Raw genomic sequence first — 13,459 nt, 5'->3', positions numbered from 1 at the left:
GAATATGTACAACAGCGGAGCAAACGTTCAGAAATTTGAGGCTGGGAAGGTGGCTCAGTGGTAGAGTGCTTGCCTTGCATGCACAAGGCCCTGGGTTTGATTCCTCAGCACCACATAAGCAGAAAAAGCCAGAAGTGGTGCTGTGGCTCAAGTGGTAGAGTGTTAGCCTTGAGCTGCAGAACTGAGGGACAGAGCCCAGGCCGAGTTCAGGCCCCATGACTGACCCCCCCCCCAAAAAATTCAAATTTTATGGCAATTTATGCTGTGATCATGTTTACTAAATATAATCACTAAAAAAATCAGGCTTTCATTTTATGTCTTTAGTCTTTTAGTTAATGTTTTAGAAATTTTATTGTATTTTATAAAAACACTAGTCCATAATGAACTAGAAGTTAAGAAAAATTATCTTTTACCAGAAATAATTTGCAAAGCACCATCTCAGAGAAATGTGATTTGAAATCCTAAAACTTGATTTCTTAATCATTTTTATTCACAATATGCCAAAAGTATCCCTGGCATTCTTGTATATTTCTTATACACTGAGGTCTATAGTTTTTTTTACTAGAAAAACAGCCAGATATATCTTTTTGAATGGCTTTAATACTTGTTAATATTGATGTGTTCACTAGGCTTACATGGAATACCTGGAGAGAAGGGAGATCCAGGACCTCCTGGGTTTGATATTCCAGGTCCTCCTGGTGATAGAGGCAGTCCAGGGCTCCCTGGAGCTCCTGGCCCTATAGGACCTCCAGGATCACCAGGCCTCCCAGGAAAAGCAGGTGCCTCTGGATTTCCAGGTAATATTTTTTAATGATTTCTCTGATTTAGTACTGAAGAAGTTAATAGTTGGCCTCTGGTAGATTACTCACATGTTGTACTTCTCTGAATTGACACTATCTGTTAAGGAAGAGTATTAGTATCCTTGATTTCAAGGAAACTTAGGTTACTGTTTGCACTATATTTTTCTCTGGAATAGTTGCAGTTATGTATTAGTGTATAACAAAACCTCAAACTTTAATGAATTAAACCAACTTCAATTTTTTTTTTTGCTCAAGATTCTGAGTTAGAAATCAAAGTGTGATTTTAACAGGGCATTTATCTGGTACCCATATGCCCCTAACAAGAGTGGTTAGGGATGAATTGTCTACTTCTCAGGTAGCTGGGTGTTCTTGAATTTACATGGGATCATTCATGGTTCCTCTTCATGTGGCCTGGGTTTCTCACATCATCATAGTGTCAGAGTAGTTGCTCTCCTTCCATGGCACTTGTGTGATCCAGGATTGCCAAATAGAAGCTACAGAAATTCTATGACCTACCTAGCCTTGAGAGTTATACAGTATTGTTTAATGAAGGATAAAGCCCAGGCCTCCAAAATTTCAGAAAGGGGAGCTACCAGGATGTGTAGAAGCCATTTTTGGAGATTAGCTGCCACACTAGCAGTAAGCGGTTGCTAATGTTACAGCCAGTGAGGCGAAATAGAAAGTCACAGTGGTTTTTCTCCAACCCTTAATAGTTTATTATTTGGCATGTTAAAACATACCTTTTGCCTTTCCAAAAGGCAAAAAAGGAAAATGCTAACTTATTGATATTCTTTAAAGGTATTAAAGGAGAAATGGGTATGATGGGACCTCCAGGCCCACCAGGACCTTTGGGAATTCCCGGTAGGAGTGGTGTTCCTGGCCTTAAAGGTAATATTTAGTTTGCCAACAAATGGATATGAGAAAGAAAATGAAACATTGCTTTATGTCAATATAGAATATTTTTACTGACCACTTAAAAATTAGCAAAATTTACAGCTATGTTTTCATGTGACATGGCATAAGAAAGGCCTTGTTTTTAACTTAATTTTCATAATTAATTTGGATACTGTGAAACATGGTAAATGCTTACCTGAAAATGTAAGGATTAAACATTGAATGTTTTTTTTTTTACATTACAACTTCATCATTGTCCAAGAAAGTAGAGTGATTATTATTTGAATTTAAAATTTTATGTTCAAGTAATGCATAAACAATAATTAAGCTGCATATATGTTTTGTGTGGGCAGCAGCCTCCCTATCAAAAGTACAATCTTCACATGTATTATGGATGAATCAATGTGATGGATTGTGTCTTCCCCACACATGTTGATTTTAGGTGATGATGGCTTGCAGGGTGAGCCAGGACTTCCTGGCCCTGAAGGAGAAAAAGGTGGAAAAGGAGAGCCTGGGCTTCCAGGCCCCCCTGGACCAATAGATCCAAGTCGCTTGGGCTCCAAAGGAGAGAAGGGGGAACCTGGTTTACCAGGTAAGTTAAAGTATATAGATAAATATTCAAATGTTTTTGCTTTCATGCAATTGTTTGTAACATATTTATAAGACGATTTCTCTGTTGCTTTGTATGTCCTTCTCCCACGGTATAACCCCTGCTTTCACTGGTTTGGATGTTGGTATAATTTGTGGAGGGGAAGGGCCAAAACAAATCATTTAAATAGGGATACAGGTGGACCCATTGCAACAATGAGATGTACAAATCGTTATGTTGAAAAATGAACTTTACAACTTTGCGGGGAGGGGGGCAGAGGAAGGGGAGGGGGGGAAGATGGTAAGGGATGGGAAGGGGAAACAAAGCAGGAGGCAACAATGCTTGATAAGAAATGTACTCATGATCTTGCCCATGTAATTGAAATCCCTCTGTATGGTATTTGCACAATAAAAAAAAAAAAAAGAAAAGTGACATGCCATAAGGAATTTGGAAAGTCACTTAGATGCCTCAAATTTTACTAATAAATATTAATTTCCACTTGTTTTATAGATCAACTTTTCAATATTTTCAGTTTACCTATTATGAACTGTGAAAAGTTAAAATATATTTTTTTAATCCCTTTCAGGTTTTCCACAAAGTACTATAGAAAGTAACAGAAAAGAAAACATAGTCACAACAACCTGGAAGAAAGATTCCAGTGTTTAGGAAATTTTCTGGTCCTCTTCCTTTCTTTTTCTCTTGTAACAAGATAGAAATGAATGACACATTACAGCCATATAACATTGGCTTTTAAATAAAATTCACTGTTACTAAGCCTTGGCAGAATTCTTACTGGACTATGAACAGCCAAGCTTAGCCCTGGAGAATGCACTGAAAGTCGCTGTAGAGAACAACTCTTATTATTTGATTAGAAGGAAATGAGGTATGAAGTAGAGTTTTCAATTTTTTTATTTTTTGGTTATAATATAATAATAAAAAATCACAAAATATGAATAGGCATAAATCAATATGTTAGGTACATATAAGAAGTAATCAAAAACTTTAAAAACAGAAAGGCACTTAACTCACAACCTAATAAACATGGAATAACCTGTCAAACAAAATGAGATTTTATTTTTAAATTTTGCTATTATTTGAAGCTTTTAGCAAATTTGTAATCTTTATTTTGTTTTACTCTTCAATATTAACAGTCATGTCCCTGAGAATATGAGTGTATATGGATATTTCTTGGATTCAATGGGATTTTCCTCACAAAAAGTTACACTCTTGAAGTTTTGTGTATAGTCACAAAAGTTTTGTGTGTAGTTATATCTCATTATAGCTTAAATGAGATAATTTTTTGGGCTTCTTGGAAGGCTTATTTTCTCTATCATCTATGGTTTTTCTATATTAGATTCACTAAACTATATTTGAGTTCTACTATGAGCTTATTAAATATAATAAATTGTAAAACACTGAGGCTCAAAGAAGAAACTAGCTTTATTAAATGCTCTGAATTTCTTGGTGGAAGATAAAATGGGGATTTTCAGTATTTTCAGTATTGATCATACTATGACAGAATATCACCATTTCAGCTCCCCACTGGTAATGATTTTCCAAGAAGGTACAGACTTTGTATTGTTGACATTTTGCAGTGGGATTGAAACTACAAGTACATCTCTCCCTCTCTTTTTTAGTTCTAAGTATCAAATCCAGGGGCTCAGACCTGCTAAGCAACTACTTTACCTCTGACCAATATCCGTAGCCTTCCAGATATATCTTTATGTGTGCAAGTAGCACCTATGTCCTGTTGGATGCATGCATGCTGACCAGCCACTGCATTTAACTCTAAAGAAGTTTATTAAATTGCCCCAAGATGTGGTAGATGCCTTGGGGTGTGTTCCTAACCTCTTAAGGGCCATGCAAGGGATGACCTCTGTCCCTCCCTATGTGTCAACTCCATCTTTCAAGTTATCTTTTCATTCCTATTTTGTCCTAGGAACTTCCATCACAGGGCCACAAAATAGAGAAATTATTAAGATGCCAAACTACTTGAAGAAAAATAAGAATATCCCCATTTTCTTCATATCACCTATAGTTCAATCATTGAGTAGCATGTTTTGCCAAGTTCATTTAATTATAATCAACCTAACTTGTCTCTTTTGCTCATCTTTGGAAGGTATTCCTGGACTTTCTGGGCCAAAAGGCTACCAGGGATTGCCTGGAGACCCAGGGCAACCAGGACTGATTGGACAACCTGGATTACCAGGACCTCCAGGTAGGCATGATTGACAACCTGTAGTAGTTGAGGCTAAACCTTAGAAGATAAGTACATGTTTACCATGTTTTGGATCTGGCTATCATAATATGCTTGAGTAGCTATTAAAGTGTGGAGGTCATCTTTGATGAAAATGGAGCTTACCAAGTATCACTTGTCCTGTGTTTCAACAGAAAAGACTTATAGGATATTTTGCTTTGCACATTCAGATTCATTTTTTGTCGCAATATAGTATACACAGAACTGTGACTCAAGTTAGATGCTATTTTTGATTCCATATATAGCAACATATACAATTAAGATAATTATCTGGTAAGAGATTGAATAATTTATCTCTCCCAGGGTTTTTTGTTGTTGTTGTTTATTTTGTTTTGATGCCTTCAAATTTAATCACAAAGCCATGAAGACAGGGCTGCTAATTTTATTTTTTGAAATTTTCTTGGGATGAAAATTTTATAACTTATCTTAGTGAGTCAAAGCATTAATCAGTTAGAAAGGATTTTTTATTTTTGGTGCAAGTCCTGGGGCTTGAACTCCAGGTTTGGACACTGTCCCTGAGCTTGTCTGTACAAGGATAGTGCTCTACCACTTGAGCCACACTTCCACTTTCAGCTTTTTCAGTAGTTTATTGGACATAAGAGTCTCATGGACTTTCCCGCCCAGGCTCCCCTCCAACCATAATCCTCAGATCTCAGTCTCCCGAGTAGCTAGGATTATAGGCATGAACCACTGGCATCCAGCAAAAAGGGATTTTTAAAAATGTTATTCTACACAAAACCTTTTAAGCCATTTTCTTTCAGTTGGGCCTTTAAGGTTATAAAGTGCAGGTAGTCCTCATTCTTCTATGATCCCCAGGGGTCTTTACTTCACAAAACATTGCCTTGATAGCATCAGAAAAATAAATTATTTCCCTGTCTGTCTTTTATATCTTCTTTATATTTTCTTCCTCAAGTTAGACATCAATGTTAAAGACAAAAGTGTTTAAGAGAGCATCCTGATCCTTGGGAAACTCCTAGGGGAAACCACAGAGCATAAGCACTTACACTTTAGAATGAATGTACACACAGAACACCCATGTCTGTCAGAGGTGACTGCCTATGTACACTCAGTCTCTGTTCTAAAGTACTAGGCTAGATCATGATAGAATTTCCTGGGAAGAGCCTCATGTAATCAGGTTCTACATATTGTGACAATCACTTCTGAATGCTTCAAAAACTGACATCATATTCCATGTAGTTCTGAAAATATAGTGAAGATAATTATACATATGCAACAAATAAGCATATCAGGTCATTAGAATAGGGTTAAAGGAAGAAAAATATCCTGGTAATTTTTTTCTTTTTTATACACTTATATTAGATAATCTCTTTTACCAGAGTTACATTTTTAATAAGTTTCTTAAGGAAATTTCTTGGATACCCATTACCTCTTTCATGCTTTATTATACCAATGAACTTTATTTATATAATACAATGTAATACTTCCATACTTGTTCTTGTTTATCTTAATTGTACTAATTGGACTTTTCTAGGTCCCAAGGGTAACCCTGGTCTCCCCGGCCAGCCAGGACTTATAGGACCTCCTGGACTTAAAGGAAATCTTGGTGATATGGGTTTCCCAGGTGAGTGATTAAAAGCTCACAGATATTTAGTCTCATTAAAGGAAGTGGTTTGCTCCCTTTTAACCAGAAAAGAGACTAGTGCACCTCTCACCAATTGAGCATGAGGCTCTGGGTTCAACTCCCAATATGGCAAAAAAGAAAATAAGAGAACAGGCTGGCCACCAGTGGCTCACACCTGTAATCCTAGCTACTCAGGAGGCGGAGATCTGAGAATCATGGTTCAAAGGCAGCCCAGGCAGTAAAGTCCGTGAAACTCTTATCTCCAATAAAAACTACCAGAAAACTGGAAGTGGGGCTGTGGCTCAAGTGGTAGAGCGCTAGCCTTGAGCTGAAGAGCTGAGGGACAGCGCTCAGGCCCAGAGTTTAAGCCCCATGACTGACAAAAAAATAATAATGAGAACAACATTGAAAGAATCCAGATGGAATGAATCAGTGTCTAATACAATTAATGGGTAGAGCTCTCATTATAGCATTTTCATTTAAACATCCTTAAAATGGCTTTTAACTTTTTTCAATATCCAAACAATAAAATTCAATGAAGTACTCTACAGCAAATGAATGGATAAAGAAAATACACACACACACACACACACACACACACACACACACACACACACACACAATAGAGTATTACTCAGTCATAATGAAAAATGAAAATATGTTTATGTTATTTTCAGGAAAATGGAACTAGAGATAATCTCACTGAACAGTATAAGTCAAGGTCAAAAACCCAAATACCCTATGTTTATAGCTCCTTTGTGGAACCTAGACTTGAAATGATCATGATGTTGATGATAAAAATAGGACACAAATATAAAAGGAGGATTGTCTAGTGGGAATCAACAAGAGGGGAAGGGGAAAAGGAAAGGCTACTGAGGGATGAAGAGAACTGAAGTACTGAAGTATGTTACACACACACACACACACACACACACACACACACACACACACACACAGAGCATAATGAAACCCACTAAATATTTACTGGAAAGAGGGAAGGAAGGAAAGAAGGAATGGTTGAACTTGTTCTAAGTATATTGTACACATTACACGTCACAATGAAACACCTTATATTAATATATGATTAATATAAATCTAAAAATAAGCTTTAATTGCTTTGTATGTCCCTCCCCCACAGTATAACCCCTGCTTTCACTGTATTTGATGTTGGTATAATTTGTGGAGGGGAAGGGGAAAAACAAGTCATTTAAATAAGGATACAAGTGGACCTGTTGCAACAATGAGAAGTACAAGTCATGTCGAAAACGAACTTTACAACTTTGGTGGGGGAGCGGGGAGGAATGGGTGGGGGGGGTGAAGGGGGGAGGAGGATGGGAAGGGATGGGAAGGGGAAACAAAGGAGGAGGCTACAATGCTTGATAAGAAATGTACTCATTATCTTGCCCATGTAATTGTAACTCCTCTGTACAGTATTTTCACAATAAAAAATAAATAAAAATAAAAAATAAAAAATAAAAATAAGTATTTCCAGCATAAAAAAAAAGCTGGGAACAAGAGTGAGCTCCTATCATCTTAGCTATTTTGGAGGTGGAGATCAGAAGGATCACTGTTGCAGGCTAGCCCAGACATTTCTACCAATAAAAGCTCCATTTCAACCAAATAAATCAGGGTATGTTGGCACACGATTATTACACAGCTTCATGGTAAATATAAATAAGAAGAACATGTTTCAAGAATACCTGGGTATAAATACTGGATTCTATTTGAAAAATAACTAAAAGCTTAAAATTCTGAAGGGGTAACTCAAGTGGCAAAGCACTTGCTTAGCACAAGCCTCTTGAGTTCAAACCTCAGAACTGCCCCAAATAGGCTTTTACATAATTCTGGTTGTTGTGAAGTTAATTATTATGTGAATGTATTGGAAGAGAAGTTTTCCTTTTCCTTGACTATATGTGTCTTAAATATGCTATGAATAAAGAATCTTGTCAAATATTACATACTACCTATTTTTAACAGGCCCTCAGGGTGTGGATGGGCCCCCTGGGCCTCCTGGAGTTCCTGGACAGCCTGGCTCTCCAGGATTACCTGGACAGAAAGGAGATAAAGGTGATCCTGGTGTTTCAGGAATTGGTCTTCCAGGTCTTCCTGGCCCTAAGGTAATCATATTCTAATGAGATACTTGAGCTGTTGTGATTTTTCTTTAACATTGTTCTAAGTCCTCATTCTTCATTAAACAAACAATAGAACAACATAGTATATTTTGGTAAGAGATTTGTGCATTCTTTTATCTCTTAGCTTTGAGAAGATGTTTTTCTAGTGTTTATACCAAGTTCTAAAAATAAGCCGGGCACTGGTGGCTCACACCTGTCTAGATACTCAAGAGGCTGAGATCTGAAGATCATGGTTTGAAGCTAGGCTGGGCAGGAGAGTCTGTGAGACTCTTATTTCCAATTAACCCCTGAAAACTAGAAGTGGTATTGTGGCTCAAAGTGGTAGAGTGCTAACCTTGACCAAAAAAGCTTAGAGACAGTGCTCTGGCCCTGAGTTCAAGCCCCATGACAAGAATATCTATATATAAGAAAAAGATTTCTTTGACTTAATCTCTGAATATGTTTTAGTGAACCAAAGGTACATTTTTTGCCTGGTTTTGTTTTTGATTCGAGGTTTTCATCTTTATACTACTGTGGTTATTAATTTGACAAGATTTATAGACATGTAACTTTAAAATGTAATAGAAGGGGCTGGGAAGGTGACTCAGTGGTAGAGTACTTGCCTTGCATGCATGAGGCCCTGGGTTTGAAATAAGATTTTGTATATTCTAAACATAACATTTACAGTTAGCTGAGTGCGGGTGGCTCACATTTGTACTCCTGGGCAGGAAAGTCCATGAGAGTCTTCTCGCCAATAAACCAATAGAAAACCGGAAGTGGCTCTGTGGCTTAAGAGGTAGAGTGCTAACCTTGAGCTGAAGAGCTGAGGGACAACACCCAAGCCCAGAGTTTAAGCCCCACAACCGACCAAACAGACAAAAAAAAATCTACGGTTTGATTATGCCATTAATTGACTTAAGAAAATCATGGTAAGTTTCTAGTTTAGCAATGTAAAATTTATTGAAATTCATTTCAGGTCTTTGTTACATTTATATTCTATTAGGAATGCATAAATAGGCACTTGTACCAAAAAGAATAAAATACAAGCCAGGGATTGTAGTTCAGGTTTGTAATCCCAACACATAGGAGACTAAGTCAGGAAGATTGAGTTTGTGGTCAGTCTGGACTACATAGCAACTTCCAGGACCTTCTGGGCTATACAGCCTGACCCTGTCTCAAAAGATAAATAATTAAGGCTGGGGTTGTAGAATGCCTACATGGTAGCATGAGATCCTGAGTTCAAACTCAAGTATGGCCAAAAATAAAAGAATTTTTTTTTTAAATGAAGAATAAACATACAAAGGGTGAAAGCAAAAACCTCTTTCATGTTCTAACCTCTTTTCTTCATTTCCTTCCTTATTAAAGATTCATTTGTTGGTGTATAACTTTGAGTTCTTTGTTTTACACATTTATTTATAATCCATATAGGATTTTGTTTTTGTACATGTTGTATATAGGTAGAGTATGTTTTGTCTTCATCTGTCTTAGGTAAACTGTACTCTACCACCTTCTTTTCTGTAGGTTTATGACAGCATAAATAGTGAAGGTCCATCCATTGCCTGTTATGTATGTTGGAGATATTTTCTTGCAGTTAATCATTTGTCAGATAATAGTTTATGGTGTATTTCATCACGTAGAAGTTTAACATTTTTATATAGGCAAAAGTTGTACTCATTAACTCATGAGAAATGTATTCAGTAGATGTGATGTGTTAGATACATCTGAGTCTTAGAGATGAAATACATGATACAACTTCATTGTCAATGTGGTGAAGGTAAATTTATCTAGTTGAGACATACATTAAACAAAATAAATGAATCTATAATATGTTATGACATGATAAATCTCAAAACAAAAACTAAAGTAAAGCTTGGGAACAGCTACATTTTGGAGTAGATGGTTAAGGGAAAGTCTTTGTGATAATAATGGAGCAATGACCTACTGCAGTATGTAATACTAAGAAAACTAGTGGGAACATAGCTGATACGTTTGAGCAATATGAATGAAGTGAATATGGATGAAGCATAATGAGTGATACTAAATAGGAGATGAATTCAGGTTCGTAATGGGGTGAGTAAGAGATATTTAGGTAACAGATATTTACCAGAGTAAGGGTTCTTATCCTGAGTAAAATGGGAAAGAATAACTTGATTATATATGAAATTTTAAAGTATACCACAGCTCCAAACAGATAGTAAAGGACAAGAAAAAATGTAGGTAGCTGAGTTATGATACTTTTTAAATAATACAGATTAGAGATGGTGATGAATTAGATCAGGGTGGAGGCATTGTAAATGATGAGATGATGAGTTGTTCAATAGATTTTGTAACTCAAACCAGGAAGAATTGTTTATGGAATGTGAAAGAAGAATGTCAAAGATGGCCCTAACTTTATTACTCTGAGCAATAGGAAGATAAAGCTATTAAGTAAATTTCTGGGAACGATCAGGAACATAATTTTATGATGGTTGATATGTTTTTGCTGGAACAAAACAAAAATTCATCAGTTGAAGATTTCTACATTCTAAGATTATAAAAAAAGAAATGTATGTTTTTCTTCCATTATATTCATCATTTTGCTATTTGTATTTACATCTTTAATTTACTTGAATTATGTAGATAAATAGATAAATAGATAATAGCAGGTTAATAAATAGATAAATTATGTAGATAAATTTCAGTTGAACCAATACAATTTGATATAAATGCCACCCTTTGACTTAGAATTTTCAAAATTTGTTCATATATATTTATTTCCTGGAATACATTTCAATGAACAAATATCCAAGATATACACAGTTTTTCAAGGAAGAGGCTGATTTTAATTTCTATGTGACCTACAAGTGTATTTAAATGAACAATTTTATGTTAATTTTTGAAATTTGCAGAGATAATAAAACAAACAAAGGAAATAAAGTATGCTGTTGTAAAATTAGATTGTGATGGTGGTTGTACAATCATGTGAATATACTTAGGAACACTCAATGGTATATATTACATGAGTGCATTGCATGGTGTGTGAATTTTATCAAAGCAAAATTACATAAGTACACTTTTAAATGGAAATGCATAAATATGTACTTCAATGGTAAAATCATATAATGCCTTCATTTATCTTGAATTTTCCCTGTTCATTTCAGGATTCTTTAAGATCTTGAATCCTAAAATTTGACACACAAATTTGGTATTATTTTTCTTGCATTTCATTTTGAAGGTATTTAAAATAAATTAATATTAATGTGGTATAGTTGCCAAAATTACACATGCTATGCTAGTATAGAAGACCTTGATTTTATGAATCTTTTTTTTCATAATATTTCTTTAGCATTTTGTCCCACTTTTGTCTATATGAGCTGAGGTCTCACTATTAGTCTTTTCTTGAGTAGTAAATTATTGAGACCCTCAACTTGTAAACTTAGCTCACATTATTTTCTTTCAACTTCATCGCTTTGTACATATGTATGTTGAATCTCATTTGGTAACTTTTGGCTTGCTCTGGCAGCCTTGAGCTATTATTTATCAGTTTGTTTTTGTTAGCTTAATATTTCAATAACTGGTAAATCTAATGGATATAAAAAGTTGAAGACCTCCTTGTTTACTCTATCATTTGTTAAAATATCAATGGTTATTCAATGTGTATAAAGCTTCAGTTATGTAAGATAAGATGAATAAGTTCCATGCTTAAATACAATACAGTGTCTACAATTAACAGTATTGTTTACCTTAAAATATTTTGAGATTAGTTTTGTGTTATAAGTACATTTTCTATGAGATATATAGAAAAATAACACAAAGAGTTTTTATACTGGTAGTGGTATATACCCCTATATATGTTTATATGTATGTGTATATATGTCTGTATACATCAAAATGTATACAGTAAATATGTACAAATTTGTGCATCAATTATATATCAAAATTTTTAGAAAAAAATGCTGCATCCACTCTGTTTTTTCAATTTGGTTACATTTTTGATTGATGCATGATACTTGTACATATTCATGACTTACAATATGATGTTTTGGTTCATATATACATTGGGTGGTGATTAAAGTAGGATGCTAGTTGTATATGTCTCACCTTAAATTTTGTCAGTTCTTTATGGTGTCTTCAGATTCATAATGCATTACTGATATTTTTACCCAGAAGAGCATCAAATTTTATTCGATGTACCAATAGTATTATACCTGCTGACATAGCTGTAGAAGTTGCCAATTCTCTGGGAACTACAACTTGTCACTGATTTTGTAGGGCTACTGTTGCCACAGAGTAGGTCATCATTTTCGCTCTTTCTAACCAGATTTTTTTAATTAATTGTTTTGCTTTTTTTTTTTTTTTTTTTTGTCGGTCGTGGGGCTTGAACTCTGGGCTTGGGCGCTGTACGTGTGCTCTTCACCTTAAGGTGAGTGCTCTACCATTTGAGCCACAGTGCCACTTCCAGTTTTCTAGTGGTTTATTGGAGATAAGAGTCTCAGAGACTTTCTTGCCCAGGCTGGCTTTGAACGGTGATCCTCAGATCTCAGTCTCCTGAGTAGCTAGTATTACAGCCGTGAGCCACCAGCGCCCAGCTCATTGTTTTGCTTTTGTTCTGAGCAATGCTTCTTCAATTTTGCAATGGCAGAAAGAACTGAAAAAAATTTAACTTTCTCACCAAATTTTGATATCTTCTCCAAATTGAAGCAAACCTATCATTATACTCTGGGTCATACATTTTAGAGACTGACAATGATCCAAATATTCTTAGATTAAAAATATGAATTTTAACATCAGGGAATTATGAGCTGTATGTGATACATCACAATGATCTTGAAAGTAGTTCTAGTTTCAGACTTCTTATAAAAATTTTAGTCTTCTGGAGCTACTGTATTTATAAGATAGTTTCACAATTGTTCATTTGACTTATTTGGTATTATATATTCAATTTTCAAGAATTTTATCAAAGCTTTGACATTAAAATGAATGGAATAGATGCATCTTAAGTATAATCAAATCACTTCTAGTTTGATTAAAAGTAGACTTGAATTTTCCTTTCTTAAGAGCGATTTACAAGGTTCCTGGCCAATTTGTTGATTTTTTTTCCTCTGATTTATCTTTTCAGACTTACCTTTTTTGAAATTCATTATTTTCCCTGTAAGTGTATGAATAATAAAAGATTAGATAAATTGTCTTTTATAGAAGTCTTAATAAAATGTCTGCCTTCTCTTTAAAATTTTACTGTTTGGTGCT

General features: G+C 35.2%; 1 protein-coding gene across 2 annotated transcripts in view; it reads left to right on the top strand.

Annotated features, from left to right (window-relative positions):
- Col4a5 (collagen type IV alpha 5 chain) overlaps nt 1–13,459 on the top strand; it is a 203,583-nt gene that overhangs the window by 150,928 nt on the left and 39,196 nt on the right. For both annotated transcript variants that reach the window (XM_070039934.1, XM_070039935.1), the window contains exons 31-36: nt 630–797; nt 1,599–1,688; nt 2,137–2,286; nt 4,403–4,501; nt 6,033–6,122; nt 8,100–8,239. In XM_070039934.1, coding sequence (XP_069896035.1) covers nt 630–797; nt 1,599–1,688; nt 2,137–2,286; nt 4,403–4,501; nt 6,033–6,122; nt 8,100–8,239 — 737 coding nt within the window. The remainder of the gene's footprint in view (nt 1–629; nt 798–1,598; nt 1,689–2,136; nt 2,287–4,402; nt 4,502–6,032; nt 6,123–8,099; nt 8,240–13,459) is intronic.

Source organism: Dipodomys merriami, unplaced genomic scaffold (genome assembly GCF_024711535.1).
Source record: "Dipodomys merriami isolate MVZ:Mamm:240054 unplaced genomic scaffold, mDipMer1.0.p SCAF_3, whole genome shotgun sequence".
NCBI lineage: Eukaryota > Metazoa > Chordata > Mammalia > Rodentia > Heteromyidae > Dipodomys > Dipodomys merriami.
This window is presented reverse-complemented; position numbering and strand designations above follow the sequence as displayed.